This window comes from Abramis brama (genome assembly GCF_963993115.1).
Source record: "Abramis brama genome assembly, chromosome: 12".
Taxonomy (NCBI): Eukaryota; Metazoa; Chordata; class Actinopteri; order Cypriniformes; family Leuciscidae; genus Abramis; species Abramis brama.
Genome location: NC_139974.1, coordinates 11,766,233 through 11,794,210, shown reverse-complemented (window position 1 = coordinate 11,794,210; position 27,978 = coordinate 11,766,233). Strand labels below are relative to the sequence as shown.

Genomic DNA, 27,978 nt, shown 5'->3' with positions numbered 1-27,978 from the left:
TGCTCGTCCTCATACACCCATGTATGCACACGGAGCTTAGTTAGGCAACTTGGACTGCTGTGTTGCACCACATGAGAAGGTGTGTGAGAGGGAGATGTCTGTGCATGTGGAAAACAGGAAAGTAAGATCGAGTGAGAGAACTTGTGCGTGCCCTCTCTCCCTCAGTCCGTGCCACCCCAGGGTGGGAATGCTAAGACAGACAGGCGGTTTATTTTTGGGTCAGTGACAGTGTGTCAATGGCTGCAGATGCGTCGCAAAGGAAGGCTCTGAGATACCAGCAGACCGTGGTCAGTCACCATCTCTGTCTCTACTCTCTCTCTCTCTCTCTCTCTCTCTTTCTCTCCCTCACCTTTTCTTCTTTCTGGTTACTCTTTAGACAGTTGTGAATTGCTGTTCTTCTGTCATTTGAAATCATATGATCTCAAAGATGTTGCACAATCTCTGCATGACTTGTATGACTTGAGTCACTGTGCTGCTGCAGAACTCGCGGGAAAGTGCAGCTGTTTACTCAATCTCTCGTTTATCTGAGGACATCTGTAGTCTGTACTACCTTTTTTTGTTCTTTAAGTTTGACAAAAACCTAGTCCATACAGCGTGACTTTAAATAGGAGGTTAAATTAAAATGAGCGATTCTTCAATTATGGAAATTCTCTTTTAATCAGTTTTTCTTCATTTCTGTTTTGAGATTGACTTTTGAATTCTCTGCATACAAGTATTAAAATCAGGGAAAGTCTACTTTGCACTTTTTCTAACAAGTAAAAAAAAAAAAGAAAGTTGAACAAAACCATGATCAGAGAATTATTTCAAGACGTGATAAATGTTTTAACATAGATGACAGATAGAAGATATAGAAATAGATTTATAAGATTTCCAAGATTTAAAGACAAAAGACTAATCGATAAATCGCCCAAATATACATTGTAAACTACAAAAACTACAAACCCATTCAAAAGTGTGGGGGCGGTGTCACATGATCCTTCAGAAATCATCCTGATGTTGATTTGCTGCTCAAGAAATATTTATTCTTATTATCAATCTTGAAAACAGTTCTGTCATGACAACTCTCTGAGTATTTGGCATGGTAATGGGTATGACTATGTTGATATATTTGGTCTTGGCAGAATAGATCTGCGGCTGCTGCTGCTGTTATTCCTGCTGCTGCAGAGCAAGTACAGGTCTTGCTACTGCCAATACATACATGACACACTACTGTGAACCAGTAAGACATGCTGTTGCTGTACAAAATAGCATACATGAATTACCCGTAGCACATCTATACAGGTGGAGCTGGGAAAGGTGTAGGATGTCTGAAAGCGCGCTGCACTGCTTTAGCAAATGCTGACCAAGTTTGATAAGCGAGCTCATTGGCTACTGATACAGCAGGAAGTGAACCAATCAGCTGTGCCCTATAGAGAATGACGTGATTGCAAGCAGATTGAGTTAAGGACCTATAAACCTGCGCCATCTAAAACTATGTATTTGTGCTGCAATGATGCTTTTTTCGGGAGTCTTTGATTAATAGAAAATTCAAAAGAACAGTATTTATTTGAAATAGAAATCCTTTGTATAAATGTCATGACTGTTCCTTTGCTGAATACATTTGTTCATTTCTTTTATCTATTTTTTACATCTTACTGACCTCAAACTTTTGAATGGTAGTGTAAGTGGAAACCCCATCATAAATTATAAATGTGTTCCTTAATCCCAGCTTGTCATAGGAGGGCAGCAATGTGGTCCCTTGAGCTCCAACGGCTGGTGTGATTTCTGCTTTGACTGAAGGGCAGAAGAAATGTATGGGGGTTTCTTTTACGAGGTTGAACATTTGAGCATTTGAAATGGTGTTGGTAATACATCTTGTTTAGAGTGTAATATAAATAAGGTAGTATTGCTTTCTTCTTTAAGCAGTTAAGGTCATCTTTTGTGAGTCCCTGTGTCACTGTGATTTACTGAGCAGTATGTAACATTGATTGAATGAGCTAGAGAAAAAGTATGTATCATTGATTGAATGAGCTAGAGAAAACGTGTGTAAATGTTTTATCAATAAGCATATTTTGGGTTATGGGTCACCAAGAGTGTACTTCACACTAACAGGGATTTACAGCAACAACAAGTTATTCATTTTTGTTTGATCTCTTGATTTCTGAGAGTTCAACTTTATGTAAATGAACAGAGATTCTATGCAGCGACAACTAGTGGGAGTGTAGACTTTGATCACGTGAAATAGTTGAATGTTACAATAGAAATGTCTGCTGTAGCAACCAACATCACATAAACGTCTCAAGCTGTTTAATCACAGTCAGTGCAAACAGGGCTTTAGCCGTATTTACAGTGATATGTTATTTTAGAGCACAGTTCTGGTTGGATGTTTTGATTTGCTGTTATATTGTCAACCTGAATCTCAATCGTTTCCGGTGTTTTTTAGTAATTTTTTTAGTTATTTTAGGATTCATTAATATTTTGATTTAACTTTTCTTTTGTTTTAGTAATTTTAATTCATTTCAGTAAATCTGAAAGTTTCTGTTTAGATTTAATTTATTTTTTATTTCCATTTTTGTTTTAGTAATTTTAGTACTTCACCTTTTAGTTAGTCGCCAAGACCACATTTCAGATAAGTTTTACATCTCATACTTAATTTTTATTTTATTTTAGCTTAGTTTTAGTTAAAAAATAACAACACTTCTTGTTCCACACATGCGGTCATTCTTTTATTTATTTTTAATTTTTTTACATTGTATTGCTGAAGTGTACATTTAGCAAAGTTAGCTGAATGAAAGAGCCTCAACACAATGGCCAGGCATATTGGGATATGTTGACATGTGCGGTCATCACAGCATGGGAAGAACATCTATTTTAGAAGACCTTCAACATAATTACATATGACTTTACATAACATCTGGTGATGACACCATGTCTTCCAACACGCTTTAGCTTCAGCACATTAGCCCTTTCTGATAGGAATTACTTGTTTGTAGATGTGTTCTTAGAAGATATTAAAATCTTTGATAGTGATTTACATACATGAATGTGTGAGCTGCACACATTGCCATTTGCTGTTAGTGCTCCAGTACATGACAGTGTTGTCTGATAATAGGTTTCCAACTTTTCCTTGGGAGTCCTTGAAAGATAGATGAACAAATTGGAAGAAAGAAAGATCCACAGAAAGGTGTATGGGGAAGTGTGACTGTGATCATTGGGTCACACCAAAGCTATTATTAACCCACCGGCTAGTATTACAGGCCCAGGGTAGAAAGGGGGTAGTTCCAATCTATGGCAGACAGGGGGTCACCAAGGGGGAGTGTAGAAGGCCGGAGGTGTAGAAGCAGACTGGAAAGGAGGGGGTGAAATATGGAGAAAGCAAGGGATAACATGTACTGTGGGAACGGGTGAAAGTAACTGGATAGATGCGTGGAATGAGAGCGAGAGAGATGTGTTATGAGGAAGAGAGATACACGATAAACCATCTCTAAATCATCTACATTGGCCCATTCCAAAGTTGAAAGTGAGCATTTTAATTCAATAAAACTGCAAATAGTAACACATACAGAAACAAGTTTAATATCCTCTGAAAAATAATAAACCACAGAGGAATGGTTTTAAGCCAAATACTGTATATTATAAATGTATAGCTTATATATTTCTAAAGTCACAAATGAGATTTCTTTAAAGGGTTAGTTCACCCAAAAATGAAAATTCTGTCATTACTTACTCACCCTCATGTCGTTCCAAACCTGTAAGACCTTCGTTCATCTTCGGGACACAAATTAAGATATTTTTTTATGAAATCCGCGAGGTTTCTGACCCCCCATAGATTGCAACGTCATTGCAACTTTCAAGGCCCAGAAACGTTGTAAAGACAAAATAGTCCATGTGACTCCAGTGGTTCAACCTTAATTTTATGAAGCGACAAGAATACTTTTTGTGTCGAACGATGTATTATTTAACTTCAGATTGGATTGTGTTGGTAATAGGGACTTACCTAACGCTAAAACATGTTTCGTGCCTCTAACAACCCAGCTAACAGAGTTTTGCTATAAGAACGTTCTCCAAATATTCAGTGTTGGTTCTGGGAACGTGAAAAATGTCCAGTTTTCTTGACGTTAGAGGAACGTGTTTTAAAAGGTATAATGTTCCTCAAACGTTCTTTCAACTTAATTTTGATTTAAAATTCAACATTATAGGAACGTTGATTTCTAACATTGTAACGTTTCCTTAACGTTACTAGAATGTTATTTAAAGGTTAGTGTGTTGTTCCTGAAACATTCTTTCAATCATCTTTCGAAAGAGTAATAAGAACACAAACTACAACTTTATTCAGACACAGCCTTAGATGAACTGAAGATAAAAGACATTAACTCTCTGAAGATCTGATTAAACAACTCCACAAACAGCATTACCAGCTTTACTTATTACTAACCAGACTGACTTTATTTCTGTCAGACGTCTACAGAAGATCTTATTGAGAATTAACAGAGGTTTAGATGTTGATGTCTTATTGAAAATGTTTCGTTTGAGGTCACCATCATGGAGATCAGTGTTTGCTTTAGTTGGGCTCTCCCTTGACTCTCATTAAGTTTGTGTTTTAACGGCAATTGCAGGTGTTCATGGAGAACATTTCTGCATTGATAAAGCAGATCAACATGTCTGTTATAATGACAGACAAATGACTGCTATTCCAGTAATTGATGACTTAAGGAATTGAAACACTACTGAAAATTTTTAAACCCAACAAATGAAAAAGATGATTTGTAACATTATTGTTTTTCAGCTGCTGAATGTTGCTATCTGTGAGTTTATGTATATAACACTGAATTTGTTTTAGTTCTGTTGCTTTGAGTCATTTATATACTCACAGACATCAACATTCGGTATATGAAACACAACAATGGTGACATTCTTCATGCCAGCATACAAAACACATTCATGGCTCCCAGCGTGCATTGCGGCATGAATAAATTATGCAGCTGAATTATTTTTTTTATGTCACCATTGTTGAGGTTTGTATGACGAGTGATGATGTCTAAGTGTGTCGTTTGTAATTTTTAAAAAGTTTTGGATAATCTCACACAAATTTCTTCAGTAACAAATTATTTATATCACATCAGTTGTGTTCATTACCTCCTTCTCAAATAACATTCAAATTCCAAAAGTATTCAAAACTACAGTGAAGACAATTGTTTAACTGCAGTCCTCTGTCTGTTCTTATAACAGACATGTTGATCTGCTTTATCAATGCAGAAATGTTTTCCATGAACACCTGCAATTGCCGTTAAAACACAAACTTAATGAAAGTCAAGGGTCAAGAGCCCAACTAAAGCAAACACTGATCTCCATGATGGTGACCTCAAACTAAACATTTTCAATAAGACCTCTAAAAACTAAACCTCTGTTAATTCTCAATAAGATCTTCTGTAGACGTCTGACAGAAATAAAGTCAGTCTGGTTAGTAATAAGCGAAGCTGGTAATGCTGTTTGTGGAGTTGTTTAATCAGATCTTCAGAGAGTTAATGTCTTTTATCTTCAGTTCATCTAAGGCTGTGTCTGAATAAAGTTGTAGTTTGTGTTCTTATTACTCTTTCGAAAGATGATTGAAAGAATGTTTCAGGAACATCACACTAACCTTTAAATAACATTCTAGTAACGTTAAGGAAACGTTAGAATGTTAGAAATCAACGTTCCTATAATGTTGAATTTTAAATCAAAATTAAGTTGAAAGAACGTTTGAGGAACATTATACCTTTTAAAACACGTCAAGAAAACTGGACATTTTTCACGTTCCCACAACCAACACTGAATATTTGGAGAACGTTCTTATAACAAAAGTCTGTTAGCTGGAAAGTGCTTTTGATCATCTTTCTGATCTGAATGGTATGTGGAAAACACTTGAGTTTTGCCACAGACTCATCCCAGCGTCTAGAACGCAACTGAATGCTTTTTCAAGCGTCTCCATACTTTAAAAAACGCGGAAAACTACTTTTAAACAGGAAATGACGAAATATTTACGTACATATTTACAGCGGGTCTATTTGCACGGGATTAGTATTACCTGAGGTAATTTTTCCAGACCTTTTTACTTAAGGTAAAAGTCGCCGTAATCTTTACTGACATTGTCCGTAATGATTACTGAGATGGCACATTCGGACGGGACTAAAATCACAGAGAAGCTCTGGTAATTATACCCCACTTCTCCATGTTAAACTAGTCCCGTCCGAATAGGGCTTTAGTTGTCTCTCCTAGATTGCAGCAAGGTTAAATGGAGAGCAAATGGACTATATAATGTGTGTGTGGTACGTAAGATTTTTTTTCTCTTACCAAAGCACAGTAACAGTTGAAAGAGTTACATCTCTCAAAATAAATGATTTAATCTGAACGAGTCATCAGAAATTCCAGTCTTGCTTCCTGCACGAACCTACGTAGGTTTGAAACAAATTTGCATAATGCCAGCCTTTATTCTTTATTGGCTGCCCTCAAAGAACATCTACTTTGACCCTCAAACACTGTAGTTGTAGCCCAGAAGAGTAGTTGTGGCCCGGAAGAGTTTGGTCCTTGTTGTTGACATGTCGAGAAGACGCTGTTTTCGCTGCAAATCCACTTTGCATGCACTTCCAAAGGATGAGAACCCGGGCTCGAATTGATACGGTAAAACCGATGCCATCGCTACTGTTCATATTACTGTGTAAACAAGTGCTGAGGAAGCCTCCGGAGCTGAAATTACACTGTAAGCTGTAAAAAAGACAATAACATTAGAAGTGCTGTAGTGTTGGACAGAAAGTGTCCCATTTTCAGTTTCTTTTGGCTGACCAAGCATAGATGAATGTTCTGAATGTTTATCACCTTTATTCAATTCAACCTTTATCTTATGTTTTTTGTAAACATATTTGATCAAGTTTAGTCTCAAGTTAGATGACTGAAGTTTTTAGCACTTAACATCACATCTAACTTTCATTGTTTACTTCATTACATTTCTAAAATGACAAATGACAAATTTTTCCAGGGCAAATTACTGTGTGTGTGTTGTGTGTGTGTGTGTGTGTGTGTGTGTGTGTGTGTGTGTGTGTGTGTGTGTGTGTGTGTGTGTGTGTGTGTGTGTGTGTGTGTGTGTGTGTGTGTGTGTGTGTGTGTGTGTGTGTGTGTGTGTGTGTGTGTGTGTGTGTGTGTGTGTGTGTGTGTGTGTGTGTGTGTGTGTACCTGTTTTTCTATCCCGGTGGGGACTTCAACCTGAATGCACACAGACTCATGGGGACTCGTGTCACAGTGGGGACATAAATAGAGGTCCCCATGGGTAAACAAGCTTATAAATCATACAGAATGAGTTTTTTTGGAAATGTAAAAATGCAGAAAGTTTCCTGTGATGGGTAGGTTTAGGGGTAGGGTTAGTGTAAGGAGATAGAATATACCGTTTGTACAGTATAAAAACCATTAAGTCTATGGAGAGTCCCCACAAAGATAGTAAACCAGACATGTGTGTGTGCGTGTGTGTGTGTGTTTTAGAAAAAGTGGTGGGAATGGAGACACGGGAAATGTGTTTTCCAGATGTCTGGATCTTATCCGGATGATTAGCCTATAAATCAAAATATAGACCAGTGGACTTACTCGAAGCATGTCAAGAAGATTTCCCTCTATTTTTGGACTCCCTCTCCTCTGTCACCTTTCGGGTGTTGTTTTGAAGATGAGGGCGATGTCTTACTATTTTTTTTTTTTCTGAAGGAAAAAATTATGATGTGACCACATTAGTGAGGAATATTAAAAGCACATACAAATAGTTCTCAAATGTACTCTGTTCGGACAAATTTGAAAGGATAACACAGTGGTTTGTCTTGCACACCTGCACTGAAGAGGTTGTGTGTTGGAGAGGGAAATAATTTGACCTGGTAACTGTAATTATATCATTGGATGTAATATTTTTAATTAATTTTTATTTTTATATTTTCCATTTTAGTTTTAATGTTTTAGTATTTAATTTTTTTTATGTGACTATATCATTTTTATTTAGGCTTTAGAAAATTCTGTCATAATTTACTCACCCTCGAGTTTTTCCAAACCTATAAAGCAGTTGATGGACCCCCTGACTTACAAAGTATTAAAAAAAAAATACAATAGAAGTCAATGGGGCCCATCAACTGTTTAGTTACTGACATTCTTCAAAATATCTTCTTTTGTGTTCAGCAGAAAAAAATAAATTAATACAGGTTTGGAACAGTTTGAGGGTGAGTAAATGATGGAATTTGTGTACTGAATTTTAATATTTGGGTCAACTATCCCTTTAACTATATTAACCCAACTGAAAGGGCATCCAAACCTTGCAAGGTGCAGTCTGTAAGTAAGAAATCAATATAGTGTCAGTTTAGGTTGATCCAGGGGGATTATCTGTGTAAGTTGCTTCTCTCGTGTAACAAAACATTGTTCTTTCTTCCGTGATCAGCTGTATGGAGAGTACAGAGAGCACCCTGGTGGGTCCCAGCGGAGAGAGGCCACTCGCCTTCTGATGGAGAGACAGCGAAAAAAGCATGGACATCACCACCATGGACATCACCACCATCATCATGGACACCACCATCACGGCCACCATGGGCGGAGTCTCAGCCGAAGTCGCCATCACAGCCACCATCACCTGGAGAGAGGGAGCATTCATGACACACAGGAGGAGGAGCAGGCCCACACCTCTTCATTCAAGAAACGCCGCTCCTACTCCAAGTGCAGAGGTCAATAATAATGAGCCTTGCACAAGCAGATACGAAATATGTTTAAAGGATAATTCCGGTATTTAGCACTTTGAGTCTCTTTTCTGGTTTGTTTTGGATGAACTAGAGTGGTGGACACAGAAATTTTGACGATGGGTCCTGTCTCGACGTTTAGAATCGCCTTTGACCGCTTCAGAGTGGCTGGCTACGGGCATGCACAAACATGTGCTTAAAACAACCCTTAATGTTCGTTTTCAAAACTGTGCAACTCACAGAGTGGTTAGTGATGTTCGTTGATGTTCCAAAACAAGTAGCGCAGCGAAATACAGTTTCTGTCGTGTTTTATTTGGCATTTTGTAAAATCCCATTGATTTCTGTTGGAGGACTCACTGCTCGTTGATATTACTGCGCTACCGGAAACGGAAAAGTCGCTTCAGACTCAAATATCGAGCGGAAGTTTATACGCGGTTGTGAGGTATCTGAAAAAATAGTTCCACTATAGCAAATATACACGGATTGAAATCATACATTGCGCCGATATATTTGTTTTTAATCATCAACGAACACCACTAACCACTCTGTGAGTTGCACAGTTTTGAAAACGAACGTTAAGGGTTGTTTTAAGGACATGTTTGTGCATGCCCGTAGCCAGCCACTCTGAAGCGGTCAAAGGCGATTCTAAACGAGTCAAAAAGTCAAGACAGGACCCATCGTCAAAATTTCTGTGTCCACCACTCTAGTTCATCCAAAACAAACCAGAAAAGAGACTCAAAGTGCTAAATACCGGAATTATCCTTTAAGGTTGGAATCTGATATGAATTATAATGTTTTCCCAGACTGCGTGGCTCGAGTACAGAAGTTCCTCGTCTCTAAATTGGGAGAAGACTGGATCTTTCTGGTGTTGTTGGGTATTACCATGGCATTAGTTAGCTGGACCATGGATTATGCTAGTGCCAAGAGTCTACAAGGTACTACACTACCCAGAATTCCCCACCTTCTCATTTGCTTTATTCTTCTGTTGATGAATTTTGCTTATATGTTGTAGCTATTTAAAGTCAAATTTAATTTCCGCTGTTCTATTTTTCCTTTAACTGATATAACCCACATTCTTGTGCCACTTTTCCATGTTTTCCCCAATTCTCATTTCTAAAACTTCTCTATATGGCTGGCATTTGTCTTGCTCTTTCTCTACCGCACGTGCTCCATCACTTCTGTCCTTCTCTGTGTTTCTCAGCCTATAAGTGGTTTTATGGGGAGTTGAGGGGAAACATCCCACTGCAGTACCTGGTCTGGGTTTTCTATCCCATGGTGCTCATCTTGTTTGCCTCCCTCTTCTGCCACCTGGTCGCTCCTCAGGCCATTGGTGTGTAGTCTCGCTGTTCCCCTTTGTTTTTAATTTGATAATTTATTCTTTTTCATACACCTTCTGCTTTTTATTTTTATTTTATTTATATTCTTTGCAGATCTTTTAGCTTTATAGCAGAATTTAAAATTATGTTTTTGCCTCACCTATTGAGACTAAAAAACATAGTTTTGTCCTTATAACGAAGGAATCATTTAGTTATTTCCTGCCTTTTTGTGGCAAACGTCTCAATGGCTGTGTTGGAAAATCATACTCAATTCTTTTCTGCAATTAGGTGCTTGGTGAGTTAATTTTGGATCTTGCCTCTTTATATAATCTCAGTTTTTCATTAAGGTGTCTACATACACTGTGTCCGTCTTTTGGAAGCACCCTTACTGTATTCTGTGCCCCTAAAACTTACCACCAACATATTTTTATTTTCTTACACTACTACTGTAACTGCTTTACACTGTTTACTACTCAACAATGCCACCTCCTGGTTTATCCAATGCAATCACTTTAAAAACACCATCCAGATCTTCCCAACCAGGTTACAGGGAGAGATTTTCTCTGATCTTCTCTGATCTGAAACAAAAGGTTAAAGTCAGCATGAAACAGAAGCTGTGATAGTCTTTGCTTTCTTATTGTGACATATATCCAAGTGAAACGACTTCTCGAACAAGAAAAATATTTAGGGCAGGACTTGATTTTGTCCATCAGGAATTGATTGGATGATTTTTCTATTGGTCTTTCCTCAACGTCATCAGAGAAGAGAAGAGATGTTGTTGAAAGAAGAAGGGAGAGTTATTTTGAATAAAGATCACAAGGGCACATGAAAAAATAATAATAATGATGAGCACAGATAAATCATTTATAATAAATACTGTAATATTCCATAAAATAAAAAGAATTGTCCATTTTGAATGAATGACTTTAAAGTAATTAATCAAAATCGGTTTCTTCAGTTCCCTTTATTTGTTAATTTCTCCACTTATTACAGTTTTCCAGAATTTCAAAATTAGATTCTAAATTCTTAGTACTTAAAGACATAACTTAACCTATATACTGTATACATAAAAATAAATCACAATCCAAAACCATAAAAGAAACAAGAAAAAAAAAAAGTCCCTTTTTAAGGAAGTCCAGTATATGTTGGAACACATTTCTGGTTTGGTGTCGATGAAAACATCATGATCAGTTTCAGCTGACTTTTCTATATACAGTAGTGTACACAATCCATATTCATTATCATATTTAAATTTGTTTAAAGACTTTTCACATTGATTTTTTATATATATATATAATTCACAGGCATAAATTCATAATTTGATTGTTTTGTCGGTTTTAATTTCTCTACTAACTCTTATTTTTTCCCTCAGGCTCTGGTATTCCAGAGCTGAAAACCATACTCAGAGGTGTTGTGCTGAAGGAGTATTTGACACTCAAGGCATTTATTGCGAAGGTGGTGGGACTCACTGCTGGTCTAGGCAGTGGTTTGCCAGTTGGCAAAGAGGTTTGATTTTATTTTTGATTTTAAAGTCCCATGTAACATACACAGGGGTACAATTTGCCATTTCATATTTACAAAATGCACAGTGATTTAGTCTTGAGTGCCAGTTGTGTCAACTTGACTGGCCTCAGCATTCTAACCTTTAAATTGTGCTATTTTTATGCATTAGGGTCCCTTTGTTCACATAGCCAGTATCTGTGCAGCTGTGCTCAGCAAGTTTATGTCTTTCTTCTCTGGAGTCTATCAGGTAAGCAGAAGTGCATGGAGATCCTGTGATGCATATTTGGCATCTCCATTCATAAAATGCTGAATGCTCGTTTATCATCAGGTGGCGGGACAGAGTTTTTTTATTACACATTATTTTTGAGGACAGTGCTGCTGACAATGCTTATTTATCATCCAGGGCATTTATATTACCATGAATTATTTCCACCTTCACCCACCTGTACCCTCAACTGTGTCTGCTTGCCTTTGTTTGTATGCCTGTGTCAGTAGAGCCCATATTGTTATACAGACATCCTCACAGTGGGTTGTGCCGTAGGGGTTGGATGCTGTTTTGGAACCCCTCTTGGAGGTAAAGTGCATGGTGCACAGGCATTTTCTAGTTTTTTCTTAACCTTAATCAGTATAAATCATGACAACTTTCTGAATAGTTTTAGCATGTTATTGAATATATATGGCTGTCTTAATGTTTTGGTCTTGGCTGACTAGATCTGCTAACACTGCTGCTGCTAGTGATTATTGCTGCTGCAGAGCAAGTATGGACTTGCAACTGCTAATAGATACACAGACACACTGCTGCTGCTGCTGCTGCATAAATAGACAGATATAAATCCTGTAGCAGATCTAGGCAGGTGGAGCTGGGGGAGGTGGAGGGTTTCAGAGGAACTCTTATTGGTTACAGCAAACAATGAACCAGTTGAGCAAGTAATCTCATTGGCTGCAGGATTAGCAGAGGACAATCACCTTGTGCCATGCGATAATCATGTGAAAGCTTGCAGATTGCATGTAAAAAAAACCCAGCTTGTGCCATGTAGAGTTTCATGACTGAACTAGATATTTATTTTTGTTTGCCAGTAAAATGTCTAAACATCATTGTCAAACTTCGTTTTAAGTATAAATCTAACAAAGATTAAACAACTGAAGTAATACACTTAATTTAACATAGCCTACTACCATTCAAAAGTTTGGGGTCAGGTTTTTTGTTTTTGTTTTTTTGCCCAAGAAATTAATACTTTTATTCAGCAAGGATCATTAAATCGATCAAAAGTGACAGTAAAAACTTTTACGTAGGTACAAAATATTTATATTTAATTAAAATAAATTCTGTTCTTTTGAACTTTCTATTTATCAAAGAATCCTGAAAAATATGAATAAAAAATATTACATAAGCACCCGATCAGCATATTAGAATGATTTCTGAAGGATCATGTGACATTGAAGATTGGAGTAATGATGCTGAAAATTCAACTTTGCCATTACAGTGTCACACTGTATAGTTGCACGACAATAGAGAACCCAAAAATGTATTAAATCACAACAGAACACACAAAGAAAACAAGACACACAACTACGTTAAACTCAGACAATACAGGACAAATAACTAAGGTGAACTCAAGGCTTAAATACAAACTGGGTAATCAAGGTAGAGACAGAACAGGTGTGGGGAACTAATTAAAAACCATAGAAACAAACTAGTGGCGGGAAAATGAGATCAGGAAACAAGAAAACAGGAACTAGAATTAAACATATATACGTGACACAAAGGAATAAATTATCTTTTTAAATATATTATAAAATAGAAAACATATATATTAAATCATCATAATATTTCACAATATAACTGTTTGTAGCCTTGGTGTATATAATAGACTTTCAAAAAAAAAAAAAGTCTAACCAACCCCAGATTTTTGAATGGTAGTGTTCCTATTTTATCATCATATTTGTAGTCTCTGGCCTGATGTAGATGACAGTAAACCCTTCTAAATGTTTATTTTGTTTATCCAGGTGTTTTGTTTAGCATTGAAGTTACATCAACCTATTTTGCTGTGAGAAACTACTGGAGGGGCTACTTTGCTGCGACATTCAGTGCCTTTATTTTCAGAGTGCTGTCTGTGTTCAATAAGGATGCAGGTGGGATACTAAATAATATTCCTGAGTGAAAGTCTTAATAGCCTTGAGATGATCATATGTCAGATTAGATGACGTTTTTCTTCCATTGGTATTGTTTCAGTCACCATCACTGCTCTCTTCCGCACCAACTTCCGCATGGATTTTCCTTTTGACCTGCAGGAGCTCCCGGCGTTCGCCATTATTGGGTGAGAGTGCGGGGGCAAAAGCGTGCCGTTCGTGGTGAGGGCACAATCCTGAAGTGTGTGTGTGTGTGTGTGTGTGTGCCATACTGTAACCCTTGACACACTAGTACACCTGAGCACACAGCACTTTACATTCTGTATTATTGTCAGCTGACCAAAGCGGACAGATGTTGGTATTATATTTGATTTGTTAAAACATCATCTTTTGCTATTTGATGAAGTTATTCTATTATACTCTACTACATTACATAATAATTGTGTTTACATTGATCAGAAACAATTCAGCAATCCTTTCACTGTATCTGTATAATTTATTATCTTGTCTTATTATAAAATTGAAAAGGTCAGAATGATTTGGATGGCTAGAATGATGTGATAGGTTTTTGTCTTTGTTACTTTTTTACCCGCAGGATTTCTTGTGGGTTTCTGGGAGCTTTCTTTGTTTACCTGAACCGTCAAGTTATCCTGTTCATGAGAAGACCTAACATTCTCACACGATTCCTAACAAAACAGTAAGAGAGAAAAAAGCACCAAATGACAACAGACAATATTAGCTTTAGTATTAACTTCTTTAGCATTATTATGGGAGTATGTAGTACTCGCTTGAGAGTTCTTTTGCTGCAATTACAATCTTTCAAATGTGTCTACTAACAAAATACTTGCAATATGTGTCATATTTTCTCTCTCAGCCGGCTGATTTTCCCTGCTGTTGTGACATTAGTGATTACGACACTGACATTCCCTCCAGGCTTTGGGCAGTTCATGGCTGGAGAGGTCAGATTTGGTTAACAATTAACAGTACAATTTTGTTCATTGTTATAACTAAAAAATTAGGATTCATGCTATAATGCAGTGGTTCTCAACCAGAGGTCCTCAGCAAACTTCCAAGGGGGCCTCAAAAGATGATTTGAAAAAAAAAAATATTTAAATCAAGATATTTCATATTTTAATTCACCCCCTCAACAACTGTTTTTTGTCTTTGAAGAACATCTCAGTTACATTTGTAACCTTTTCCACATGAGCTGTAACCGACCCTGCCCACAAGGCTGTGTATAGGCGCAGATGCTTGCTGAGCGCAGATTGGACTTGGGTCAACGCTGAAGGGCTTGGGATCCTGGGGTTGAATCCATATCCAAACTGTAGAACCTGATGAATGTGTGCGGAGAGAACCAGCCTGCCGCAGCACAAACATCCTATAAAGGTGCACCCCTCGCAAGAGCTTTGGAAGATGCTACACTCCTAGTGGAGTGGGCCCTGACCCCTAGAGGCGAAGCCATTCTGTGCACCTCATAGGAGAGGGTGATAGCATCTGAAATCCAATGTGACATATGCTGCTTGGTGACCGCATTACCTCTTTTGCGACCACCAAAGCGTACCAGAAGCTGAGAGGATCTACGCCACTGGCCTGAGCGGTAGACATAGATCCTCAGAGCACGGACCGGACACAGCAGGCGGAGGCTTTCTTGCTCCAGTGTCTCATGAGGCGAAGGAAAGAAAGCCTGGAAAGTGACCGGCTGAGGAGCCACAGAAGGTACTTTCGGAATGTAGTCTGGTCTGGGGTGCAAAATAACTCTTACATTGCCTGGTCTACGCAGGAGGAGGTCTACTCCTGCTCTCTTCAAGAGAGTCTCTTGAGTGATGTTAATGCTAATAACAGAGCCACTTTGAGAGTCAGCATTTTTTCTGAGACCGACTCAAAGGGCACAAGTGGGGTTACCATTAAGGCTCCTAGGACCAATGCTGGGTTCCAGGAGGGAACTCGCGACCAGCAGATAGGCCTCAACCATCTGGCTCCGCACATGAGCCGAGACACCAAGGGGGGTTCCCAACCGAGGCTCCATCCAAAGAAATCTGGCTAACGGAAATAGCAGCCACACATACCTTTATGGCTGCTGGAGCCAGCCCTGTTGAGAGACGCTCCTGAAGGAACTCCAGCACGAACTCCAGCATGATGCTGCATCCTCTTGAAAGGGAGGATTCACATGGGCATTTTTTAAATGAGTATACATTATGACAAGCTCTAAAATATTTTATCAGGTATCCTATACATTTTTTGTAAAATATAATATAAAAAAATCCGGTAACACTTTACAATAAGGTTCCTTTATTAAACACTAGTAAATGTATTAACTAACATGAACTAACAATGAGCAATACATTTACTACTGTTTTTGTTAATCTTTGTTAATGTTAGTTAATGAAAATAAAGCTGTTCATTGTTTGTTCATGTTAGTTCACAGTGCATTACCTAATGTTAACAAGATTTTAATAAAGTATTAGTAAATGTTGAAATTAACATTAACAAAGATGAACAAATGCTGTATAAGTGCAGTTCATTATTAGTTAATGTTAACTAATGTAGTTAACTAATGAACCTTATTGTAAAGTGTTACCAAAAATCCTTATTCTTAATCCTTATCAAGTAAAGCTAGAACAATTGGGAAAATCGTGGAAATTCATTGGTTAAAATGAGTGGGAACCCTAAAGAACATTCAGATTTTATCAACATAAAACTTCTGTAATCTTACAATTTAATCCACAGAAACTAGGAGTGTCCACCAATTAAACTAAGTTTTAAAAAAACGAAACTTTGCCATTATAGCAGATATTGTTGTGGAGAATGCTGGGCCTTGGAGTCACAAAGGTTGAGAACCACTGCGCTGATGTTTATGGTCTTTCATTCAGACAGTCTTGAAAGTGTGTCATAGTTTGGTTGTATTTTTGAAATAGATTATTTGATTTGGTTTTAAATGTGGTTTAAATTTGATGGTATTATTCCACAGCTGATGCCCAGGGAGTGCATTAACTCTCTGTTTGATAACTTCACCTGGACTAAAATATGGGGTTCCTCTCTCCCGCCTGGTCTCGGTCGCTCTGCTGTGTGGTTTCACCCTGACGTCAGCATCTTTGTCATTCTTATTCTCTTCTTTATCATGAAGGTTGGTCCTTTTCAATCTCTTGTTCACAGTGTCCTCCATCAATCATCTGTTATTTATCTTCACTGTTTTAAGGTCCTTCTGTTGTCTTTAACTATGTTGGGTTTTTTCACATATTTTTGTCTAGCATAAAGTGCCACAGCTACTCAACAAGCTTTAATTAAAGTAATGGTTGTACTTTATTTAACAGTACGTGCATGTGTTTTTCACTTTAAAACACTAGAAAAGCACTGCACTGACATTGGCTTTAGTTATCATATCAGTAGCCAGTAGATGGCTTCAACAAAACCTGCTTTTATTCAGGACAGTCATTATCTCCCTCCTTCTGTCATGTTTGAAGCTGCTGAAGCAATCATTTTTCCCTTGAGTTAGGCTCGTACAGGTTGTGCTTGTGCTGAAAGAGATTTTAGAATTAAGGCAATCGTGTGAAAACATTATTATTCATCTCACAGTTCTGGATGTCTGCAGTTTCCACCACGATGCCCATCCCGTCTGGAGCTTTCATGCCTGTCTTTGTATTGGGTAGGTCTTAGGTATTATTCATTTACTGGTGACTGCCATTTATGGATTCATTATGATTCATTATGATTTATTTAAGGATCACTTTAACATACTGCATTGAAGTTTTTTTTAAACAACATCAGGCAAAGGAGCTGCTGCTGAAAAATAGACTTTTGGCTAACTTGGGTACATTTACATATAAATTTGATTCATGATCAAAAAATCACTTTTAAATAATTAATTTCACTTCACTCAAAACATACGAAATACAATACATTTTTGGATCACACTGTAAATATGTAAATTAACTTTACACGCCAACCACATTTAGTTTTTTATTTGATCAATAATACACTGGGATCATATATTCTCCGACGTTTCTCTTACAGGTGCTGCATTTGGTCGTTTAGTGGGTGAGATCATGGCAACTCTCTTTCCTCACGGTATCCTGTTTGATGGAATACTGTACCGCATCATCCCTGGAGGGTACGCTGTCATTGGTCAGTCATCCTTTCCTCCTCTTCCGATCCACCACTATTTCCTAATGTTTGCTCATACTCTGTTGATGATGTCAGTCCTGTTCCTGTCCCATCTTCTCATAGTCTCTGATCTTCCACTGCATGTGTCCATACTCTCTCTGTCATTGTCACTCCTGTCATAACCCTGTCTTATAGCACTCCATCTTTCTATCCTGTTACTCTATCTGTCTATTCTTTTCTCTTACCGTGAAGGTGCGGCGGCGCTGACGGGAGCCGTCACTCACACCGTTTCCACAGCAGTGATCTGCTTCGAGCTGACCGGTCAGATCTCTCACATCCTTCCCATGATGGTCGCCGTCATACTGGCCAACATGGTAGCTCAAGGTCTGCAACCATCACTGTACGACTCCATCATCCAGGTCAAGAAGCTGCCCTATCTCCCCGAACTGGGCTTCGGCCACATAAGGTGTGCAAACATTGCAAACGTCTCCGCTGTGGCTCCACACATGAGACAAATCAGCTTGGCTCACAGCGCAGCCAGGTTACCTCACCCTCGCATGCTGACAGCACCTCAGAGTCCTTGTGATTCATTAGCAGCGGGAGCCATTAGTAAATACACTTGTCAACGAGGGGCGGCAACATGAAGCCTTGGCACCTTTCCAGCTAACACTGAGCCTCTCAACACTCATTAGATTTGGGCTATTCATACCTCTTTATCAAGGACACGCTTTCCGTCTTAATATACCTTTTTGTGGGCTGGAGCAGTGGTTCTGCTTCAGGACCCAGAGTTTACATTGCACATCAAGTAGTGACCCAACACAGTGCAAAAACTGTTTATGGTACAAAGAAAAGCAAACAAAAATGTCATTAAAATCCAACGCTGAAGACTTAAAGGCACACTATGCAAGATTTGTACCTAAATATAACAGCTTCGAAATCATTTAGATGGTAAACGAACTTGTAGTAGGGCGAATCATCCAGATAGCAAAGCAGGGGGGGACGCCGCTGGCAAAACCAGCAATGCAGGTTTGAGAATCACGACTTGCTTTATGGCACGACGTCACATACATCAATAACATATGAAGCAGCCTCTATGGAAGACACTAGCACGCATTTCATACGTGAATCATGGCAGAGTCAACGAAGAAGGCGCGGTCAGAAGAGTGCAGAGATGGCTCTGCGTGACTGGTATTTACGACAGTAACGTTAAATACAAGTACTCCACGGAAAAACGGAAACTGCATAGTGTGCCTTTAACATTAATATGAAGTTATGAAGTGCATTGGCAATGTGCTAATTGATATATATATATATATATATATATACACACAGTATCGACTAATAGCTAATTAAATCTTTAATATTTGCCATTATGGCACAGATATATTGAGCAATCCATAGTTGTAATATGTTGATTGATTAAGGGTGTAACGATACCCTCATGTCATGATTTGATACATATGACGATACTGAACTCACAATACAATATTATTGCGATACTATAAAGTACTACATATGGTAAAGGGTTAACAAAAAATGTCCTGTTGATTAAAATGCTAAATTTGGTATTACATTCAAAATAATTGTAAATGAATAGACTTGGACTTAGGGCTGGTAACACAATGCACAGGACAATGGTGACACCAGAATAAAAATATTCATGAGTCTGAAGCTGAAAATACAGAATTATTTCAGACGAATAATTTTACACTCTGCCACTGACTAGATATATTTAAAATAATGTTGGCCAATAATGTTTTTTTACTGGTAACATCAGACATTTGGCATAATCAGGACCCACAAATATTCCCCCATTGCATTATTATACATTATACATTATATTCAACATTATATAGTAGTTTAAGGTAGTACTGACACTACAACTCTGTAAACTTGATTTTTTTCTCACTCGGTAATTTAATTTTGGGTGAACTATACACAGTACATATTGTCACTATCCACTATACATACTGTTGCGTTTTTGTATTGCGATATATTGTGACGCGATATATTGTTACACCCCTAATGTTGATTAAAACTTAAAACACCTATTTATTTTGCTATCATAACTACACACTCTTGTATGGCTAATTGCATTTTATCAATATTTCATATTGTTTGGATTAAGGATAGTTTTTCTTGTTGTCAGAACAGACCTGTGATCCAACAGAGAACCGCCGGTCTAGAGTAATTTAAATTTTTAAACCATGTCAACCTATGGTCTTACCATTCTGTTTCCCTGCAGCCAGTATAATATCTTTGTGGAGGACATCATGGTGAGGAAAGTGAAGTTTTTATGTTCCCAGTCTACATACAGAGAAGTACTGCATTTGTTGGAATCAACTTCTCTAAAAACCTTCCCGCTGGTTGACTCAAAAGGTAATGTCACGCAGGCCGTCAAGACGATTTCCTGACTCTAATTAAACCTCTCATTATGGCATTTTCCTAGCTGCATGCAGTATACCTAGGTGAGCGATGTATTTTTATTTTGTTCAAATCAAAGAATCTAAAGCTCTGTTTAGAAACCTAGCAAGCTATCAACCTCATGTTGTTACTAGCAACATGAATTTGCTGCTTTGTAGAATTTCAAATAAGTCACATCCTATACAAGATCTCGACAGTATGTTTGGAAAAGAGCCCTAGTGTCTGACATCATTTTAATGCTCATTTGTAACTGGATTCTGAACTCACTTCACCTTCAACAGAGTCTATGATTCTATTGGGCAGCATTGAGAGGTCTGAGCTTCTCGCCCTCTGTGATTGGTGGCTGTCCGCAGAGAGGCGGATCCTAATGCAAGGACAAAGCTCGCAAGGTCAGGTGCCTTGTGCCAAAATCAGCTGGGAATCATTTGCCTTTGTTGATGCTAGTGAGAATGAAGAAGAGGAGAATGAAGATGATAAGGTATATGCAAAGAGAGGATCCTACCTATCCTTCCATCCATAATGAAGATATAATAATTAGAAGAATCAAGATTTTTTTTCCTGAAATTTTGCGTTCGTATTCCTTTTCAAGCTGACAATTTGTACTTACTGTTCTGTGTGAATGTTTAGACGATACCAGTTCAAGAGGAAAGAAATGGTCCTCTGCCTCCACCCAAACCTTCAGAACCATCCACAAATCACACGTCTCCTGGTGAGAAACATAACCAATCCTATTTAAATCTTTAATAAACCTCAGGCAAGCACTTCTATTGAACAAGCATCTTGAGGCGATATAAGTGATACTCATCCTCTAATCCGCCTTCCGACTTTTTCGTTTTTTCCTTCTCTCTCTCCTCCTCTTCTTGCCTAGATAAGGGTCCTTCCCAGTCTTTCGGGAGAATTTTACGTAACTTCTTTTCGTCCTCTTCAGAAAGACACACAGAAGGTCAGCCACAGGTACATTGTTTGTGCTCAAAGGTCCCTTATGAAAACCGTCTCAGGTTACGACTGTAACCTATGTTCCCTGAGAACAGGGAAGGAGACACTGCGTCAGAACGCTATGGGGAACGCCTCCGCGTGAACCGGTGTCTGAAATGCTTATCTAATCACGACAATTCTATTGTCCGGCGACAGCCTATGACATCATCACTAGTGCGACCCGGAAGTATATAAGGGGAGCCTGGAGAACATGTCAACACATTATCATCTGAAGAGACTGTTCAGCAGGCATCCCCGAGACATGGCGAAAAGACGCAGTGTCTCGTTCCCTGTTCTCAGGGAACATAGGTTACAGTCGTAACCTGATACATTCCCTTTCAAAGGGGAACTTGCACTACGTCAGAACGCTATGGGGAACGATCTACCCACACTGCCATGCTGAGGGGAGTGCATGCCAAATTATGGCTGTGACAAAAAACTTAAAAAAACAGCAGTTTCACTGAAATGCCAAAAACACTTCCCCTTCGGGTCACATACAGTATGTACACGTCAGTGACAGTATTCCCTACGGCCACTGCCCAAGCTATAAGCCTCAAAGAGGCCTCTGATACAATGAAGGCCTACCAAGGCTGCTCAAAGACTTTGGAACCAACAACTTCCGTGAAAGGGGTTCCTTTAAGAGAATATGGCCAGGGGGTCCAAAGGAGTCCCGTCCAGTCACTTTCTGAGGGGGACATGAAGTCAACCGCACATGCCACCAGGGAGGCTGACCTGGTCTAATTTAATGACCTAATCTTGCCAACAACCTGTCTGTTTCCTAAACAGAGTCTCTAACATATTTTGCCTCACTTGTGGAAACATCCGATAGGGAGGACTGCAGATAGTGGCAGTGATCGCTCACAGACCGGATCATAGAGACGGGCATCCTGGAGAGTAGAATTCAGCATAGTGCTTTCTAACCCTTGCGAACGAGGGGAGTAACTCTACCCAATCCTGGATCTACACAGTGCTTCAAAGCCTTGTGGAGGCTGGGCACTCTGAAAGGGACCCTAATAGGGGAGCGCCTCCATCTCTAGGGCTGATCTAACAGGGAGGCCTTGTGAGAGTCCTTCAACTTTCCGACCAGACTTAGGGAGCTTAATATTTATACAGACAATCCTCAGATAGATTCTGGAACACTATACTCAAAACCTGATAAGTATTGACCAGGCTCTGAGCTAGGTTTTGCCTTTGCAATGCTAAGCATCCAACTCGTTGGGGATCCACCTTCAAGGGGGCCTGTCAAGGCTTAACTACTTGATAGCGGGACTGTAAGCAGAGCTAATCACAGAAGTCAGGTGCTCTCACAGACATCTCTGTGGGCCTGGTTATACTTATTTCGCATTGCCAACAGGCCGTGTACTCAGCAAAAGTGCTATCGACCCTTTAAAGCAAGGGGAGTACAATCTTACACTACCGTATTATCGAGGAGGCCTACTGTAAGGCCTACAGCTTCGACTTTCACAGACGTCAGCCCGGGCAGTGCTTTTTAAACAGAGTCTCTAGTATTACTTGCCTTACTTGTAGAGGCATCCGATAGTGAGGACTGCAGGTAGTGGCAGTATTCACTCACAGACCGGATCATAGAGACTGGCATCCTAGAGAGTAGAACTCAGCATAGCGCTTTCTAACCCTTGCAAATGAGGGAAGTGACTCTACTCAATCCTGGATCTACACATTGCCTCAGAGCCCTGTGGAGGCTGGGCACTCTGAAAGGGACCCTAATTTAGTCCTAATTTGTAAGTCGCTTTGGACAAAAGCATCTGCTAAATGACTAAATGTAAAATGTAAATGTAATATGGGGAGCGCCTTCAGCTACAGTATAAGGTTTACATTGCCAACACGTAGTATACTCAGCAGAAGATCTATCGACCCTTTAAAGCAAGGGGAGTACAATCTTACGCTACCGGACTATCGAGGAGGCCTACTGTAAGGCCTACAGCTTCGAATGTCACAGGCGGCAGCCCAGGCAGTGCTTCGGCTCTAAGGGAGTATACTCAACCATCCCAAGCAACTAATCTGTCACTACCTGAGCCTGGCTGGTGAAGGGTGATATCATACGAGCTATGGGTAGAAAAGTACTCTAAATAAAGACCCTAACAAGGGGAGTACTATCAGCATGACCCTGAGGAATGTATCAAGGTTGAGGCCTATTATCTTGTATTTTTTACAAGACATATTTTACATTCTCTACTAAACCCAAGGAAATGGAGGCCACAATAAGCAGTCAACGACATTCAACCTTATGACTTATTTTATTCAAGGGGCTCAGCGGAAAAAATCATTTTTCAATTTTAAGGCCTAGCTGGATAAACTAGCTACAATACTCAGCTCTAAAGGGCGGAGGTCTGAGCATTTTTACGCCTAGTGCAATAGGCGGGCCTTGGCTAGACGACTCTTGTAGTAAGAGGAGGCCAGTACTAGGAACACCTAGATTTACAATAAATTATCCTGATGGGCTCTAGCTCTAAGTAGCCTACACTTAGAAGCCTTGTTGAAGCGCGTTCCATAACACTCAACAACTTAACATACGCGGTGCAGGGTGGCTGAGGGTTTGGGTTGTATATCTTCTTCACCCTCATCAGCCATCTCCTGCTCTCTTGGGCTGGTTGTTTTTATACACGTCAGAGCACTTGCTGCTGGATCAGAGGATGTTATTGACAACACATCCTCATCCTGCAGGTCATTCTCGTGAGTCTCTGAAGGGCGTGAGAGATTAACAACTCTCTCAACCTCCTCAGTGAGCTCCCTCTGAAAAACCCCACGATTCCAGTCTCTGCTCTGCCTCAGCGCGAGCGGGACCTAAATCGCCTGGTACAGATGTTTGTCCCTCTTCCCTCGAGAAGAGAGCAGACAAGATTGGAGTTTTCACAAGGGAAAAAACAATTTTCAGACACCGGTTCACGCGGAGGTGTTTTCCATAGCGTTCTGACGCAGTGCAAGTTCCCTTTCAAAAGGGAACTGCATGTGTGTGTGTTCCATCAAATGAATGCACTAAATTAATTATTGTCAGCATGTATGAAATTTTAATGAAAGGTCGATAAAATGAGAAGAGCAAATATATTGCTAATGGTCTGCATTAATATTCATCAGTGTTTTTCAAGGACGTGTGTGGTTAAAAGGAAGTGAGCGGTCTTTCATAGAATGTGTCAATATGCAAATGTTCATTCTAAAATATTAATGAGTTTGAATACTTGGAACAAATGCACCGTCATCTTATTATTGAATTATCTTGCCATTTTTTTCAACCCAGGAGCCTTATCCTCCACCTTTAACTGACACAATGACACCAGAACAGGTATTACCAATTCCACAATACAATAACAAATTAACTTCCAAGTAGGCATTTAAGCATGAAGAAAAATGTAATTAATTTAGGATCTGCATATTGTTGGATGTTTTAATTCTTATGTAGTTTATAAATGCAGATGAGTTGCTAAAATACAATAAGACATAGTGGAGTTGAAAACTGGTTCTGACTGGTTCACATAGATCAAAGCCTGGGAAGAAACAGAGATGGACAAACCTCTGGATATCGATCAGATCAGAATAGATCCCTCCCCCTTCCAGCTGGTGGAGAGAACGTCACTTCATAAGGTGAGAGATATCCCAACAAAGTCAAGTCACTTTTACACTTTTACACATAATATAGCGCGTTATACAATAGTATAGTGTAAAGCGTGTTTTAATAGCTTCACAATAATAAACAGGAAAATAACAGTGTTAGTGTTGCAATATTCATCAATTATGACCATACATAAGAGTTAATAATAATAATAGTTAAGAGTAATAGTCATTATTCACCACGTCACTGTCAGTTCAGAGTTGATTCAGATCAGTTCAATAACTGTCGATGTGGCAAAGTTAATCAATTATGAAACAAGTTCAATTTAGCTATAAGCAGCTCTACAGAAGACAATAGTGACGAATGCATGATATATCTGAGCCATATTGGTTTTATGGCTGATAATAGATTTTTAAAAGTTATGGATATCAGCTGATATTTGACATATCATTTTGAATGTTTTTTTCCTCCATTTTTACATTTTAGATTACATTTGCCCTCATCTAACTCTCAGGGCCCTATGGTGTCGCGACGCAAGTGTTTTTTGCTAGTTTCAGTCTGACGCAGTTATCATTTTCACGTCTTGCGCCACGTTGTTTAAATAGCAAATGAATTTGCGCCCATTTGTGCGCCCATGGGCGTGCTTGATCTGAAAACGAGGTGTGTTCTGGCACATTGTTGCACAGATGAGACTCTGATTTAACGCATGTAAATCCCAAAACACACCCATTACTCATTATGAGAATAGGGACAACCCTTTTAGACTTTTAGACCATACTCCTAGCGCACTGACCATTTTTCCCGTCGTTAAACTAGCAAAAGTGGATTCGGACACGTCCTAATTGTCTAATTTTTTTTTTTTTTTTAATTGATAAAATAGTATATATATATACACACATATATATGAAATTAATACAGTGATTTCATATTTTTAAATAACTATATGTATTAGCAAGAATATTAATGCCAGCGCATTCCTATTTATTAGCGTAAATCAGGGAAATCAGGGAACTTTTTTTCAGCCGAACCTCATTGACCTCAGATATTTACTTCAAAAACCCTTTTTTTTTTCTTTTTTTTTTTAATTAGGAATTTATTTATTTATTTTTTATGACTTTATTTATCTTTAGCTTTTCATCAACTCACAAATCTCAGCTTGAGAAACCCTGGCGTAAATGAAACTTTTTTTCTTTTTTTTTGATGATGATGATGATGATGATGATGATTATATAAAATTATCCAGACTCTCAAGATGATTCAGGATTTTGAAGGTCAATAAAAACTTTACTTTTTTTCACCAGACTCATACCCTGTTCTCTTTACTGGGCCTCAGTCATGCCTATGTAACCAATACTGGAAAACTGGTGGGAGTTGTAGCGCTGAAAGAGGTAGTAGCTGTTGTCATTGCTAGTTATTTGTCTTTTGCTGAATTTGCTTATTTGACTGTTGCTTAATTCAGAACCGCATACTAACATACTACTCTTACTATTTTTGCCATAGAAAGAGTAGTTTGCTAGTATGCTGTTCCGAATTCAGAATATTTAACCCTTCTTTCTTCTTCTTCATCAGCTCCAAAAAGCCATTGAGGGCTCAACGCGCAGTGGTGTGCGCTTGCGCCCCCCTCTGGCCAGTTTTCGTGACACCATTCGAAAAGCTGCAAAGGTGCAAGCCTCTTCCCCTCCATCCTCACCCGTCTCCACCACAGCTCCTTCCTCGCCTCTGTCCGCACCCGTGGTCCCTCACGCCCATTCCCCTGGCCCAGCGGCCCCAGTGAAGGAAGGGAAGGAGGAGATGGTGGTGTGGATTGAGGGCGTGAAACGGGAGGTAATTGTGGGGAACAGCAGTAGCACAACCACAGTAAGCAGCAGCAGTAGCGGGACAGGAAGTAGTGACAGTGAGGCAGGAAGTGCCGATAGCAGCCCAACCCTGCCTCCCTCCTCCTCTCCACCCCCCATCCCTCTCTCCACCCTGCAGCCCGTCCCCGAAAACAAAGAGGGTGAAGAAAATGAGGACGAGGAGCCCCTTTAGAACAAGTAAAGTTTGTTTTTCTTGTATTTGAGGTGTGATCCGTGTACTTTTGTCCACTTTCATTTTTATATAACTATTTCATGTTTTTTATTCATTGCTCAGTTAAAAGGTTTTAAAACATCTGTTCCTTTGCCCCACTCAATTTGTTCATCCTCTCTCTTTTCCATTTCCTCTTCCCCTTTCTCTTCTTTATTCTCTTTTTGTAAATAATTTTATTTTCCTTTTTTTCTTCCTCTTTAGAGGAAAAAGAAAAATAATAAGAGAGAGTTCTCATCTTGTTTTTCTTCTTCTTCGTCTAAAAAATTCTGCTCAGTTTCCCCCTCCTTTTCTTCTTCTGTGTCCACTTGATCTTTCTCTGAAAGTTTCAGTAAACTTTCTGCCATTTCTTCCACTTTTTTTTCTACTTACACCTCCCCTGCTTATTTCTATTTCCTCTATACATGTCTGTAAATAAATGTTTTCTCTTCCACTTGCTCTTCCTCCTTTTTCTCTATTCTAAAAAATCCTGCAATGTTTATAATGTAATGAGATTTGTTATTGAGATTATGGTCAAATAAGTGCTAGATTTTCTTTTCTCCCCAGTACTACTTTAAATATTCCTTCCACATCTTTTCAGTGGGAATCTGAAACCAAAAATGGGAAATGGGAAAAAAAATTGGTTCCCTTTCACGTTGGTCACTCCAACGTTCGTCGGAGGGATCCGACAGAAATGGGATCTTCGCAGAGAGACCAATCTAGTTTGAGAGAAACTAAACGAGCCAATGCACATTGGCATGTGATAATTGCGCCAGCTGCTTCTATCACGCAGTGCGGGTATATAATGAGCAGTAGGGTAGGTGCAACGCAGCTTTGCATTTCGCTTTGGAGCCGAGCTGATTCATCTTCTGTTCCAGCAGTCTTACTTCTAAAGAAGAGTCAACTTTTCAAGTGTTCTTTTTGGAAGAAGCTCTCACCTTCGTGTTGTATGTCACGGCGCGCTACAGCAGGATCATCTCAGAAAAAAAGAAAGAAAAAGAACCAGCTGTTTTCACAGCTCTGAGTGTGGCAGTTCGGTTGAGTGCCTCAGCGGATTGCACTATTTCCCGCTGTTGGCCGCAGACATTCCCCTGTGCGCTTCAGCACTAGAGAGGGATGCAAATTTTCCTAAAAGAGCTTACATGAATGTGACATTCTACTCGTGTGTTTCTGGATGCAGTCGTTCCCTGTCCTCATGTGATGGCCACGA

At 39.1% G+C, this 27,978-nt stretch overlaps 1 protein-coding gene across 2 annotated transcripts; it reads left to right on the top strand.

The window, feature by feature from the left end:
• Positions 1 to 42: 42 nt before the first annotated feature.
• Positions 43 to 27,750, top strand: clcn1a (chloride channel, voltage-sensitive 1a). Of its 2 annotated transcripts, XM_084131218.1 has the most exons (23): positions 43 to 287; positions 8,420 to 8,699; positions 9,515 to 9,646; positions 9,913 to 10,041; positions 11,400 to 11,533; positions 11,700 to 11,777; positions 12,026 to 12,104; positions 13,538 to 13,663; positions 13,764 to 13,848; positions 14,256 to 14,357; positions 14,535 to 14,619; positions 16,629 to 16,784; positions 17,234 to 17,303; positions 17,672 to 17,782; positions 18,014 to 18,227; positions 20,007 to 20,140; positions 20,467 to 20,663; positions 20,813 to 20,894; positions 21,054 to 21,139; positions 24,414 to 24,458; positions 24,653 to 24,757; positions 26,027 to 26,113; positions 26,295 to 27,750. In XM_084131218.1, exons 1-23 carry the CDS (start codon positions 237 to 239, stop codon positions 26,751 to 26,753), a joined length of 3,027 nt encoding a protein of 1,008 aa, XP_083987344.1. In that variant the 5' UTR covers positions 43 to 236; the 3' UTR covers positions 26,754 to 27,750. The 2 variants fall into 2 exon arrangements, with proteins under 2 accessions (XP_083987344.1, XP_083987345.1); XM_084131219.1 differs by lacking the exon at positions 9,913 to 10,041 and having other exon boundaries at positions 26,295 to 27,221.
• The last annotated feature ends 228 nt before the right edge of the window (positions 27,751 to 27,978 follow it).

What these genes read in the sequence shown, in the direction of transcription:
- clcn1a (XM_084131218.1), top strand. Translation starts at nt 237, where the DNA reads ATGGCTGCAGATGCGTCGCAAAGGAAGGCTCTGAGATACCAGCAGACC. An exon ending in GGTCGCTCCTCAGGCCATTG is followed by an intron (nt 10,042 to 11,399) that starts GTGTGTAGTCTC and finishes TTTTTCCCTCAG; the next exon opens with GCTCTGGTATTCCAGAGCTG. An exon ending in TTCTCTTCTTTATCATGAAG is followed by an intron (nt 16,785 to 17,233) that starts GTTGGTCCTTTT and finishes TTCATCTCACAG; the next exon opens with TTCTGGATGTCTGCAGTTTC.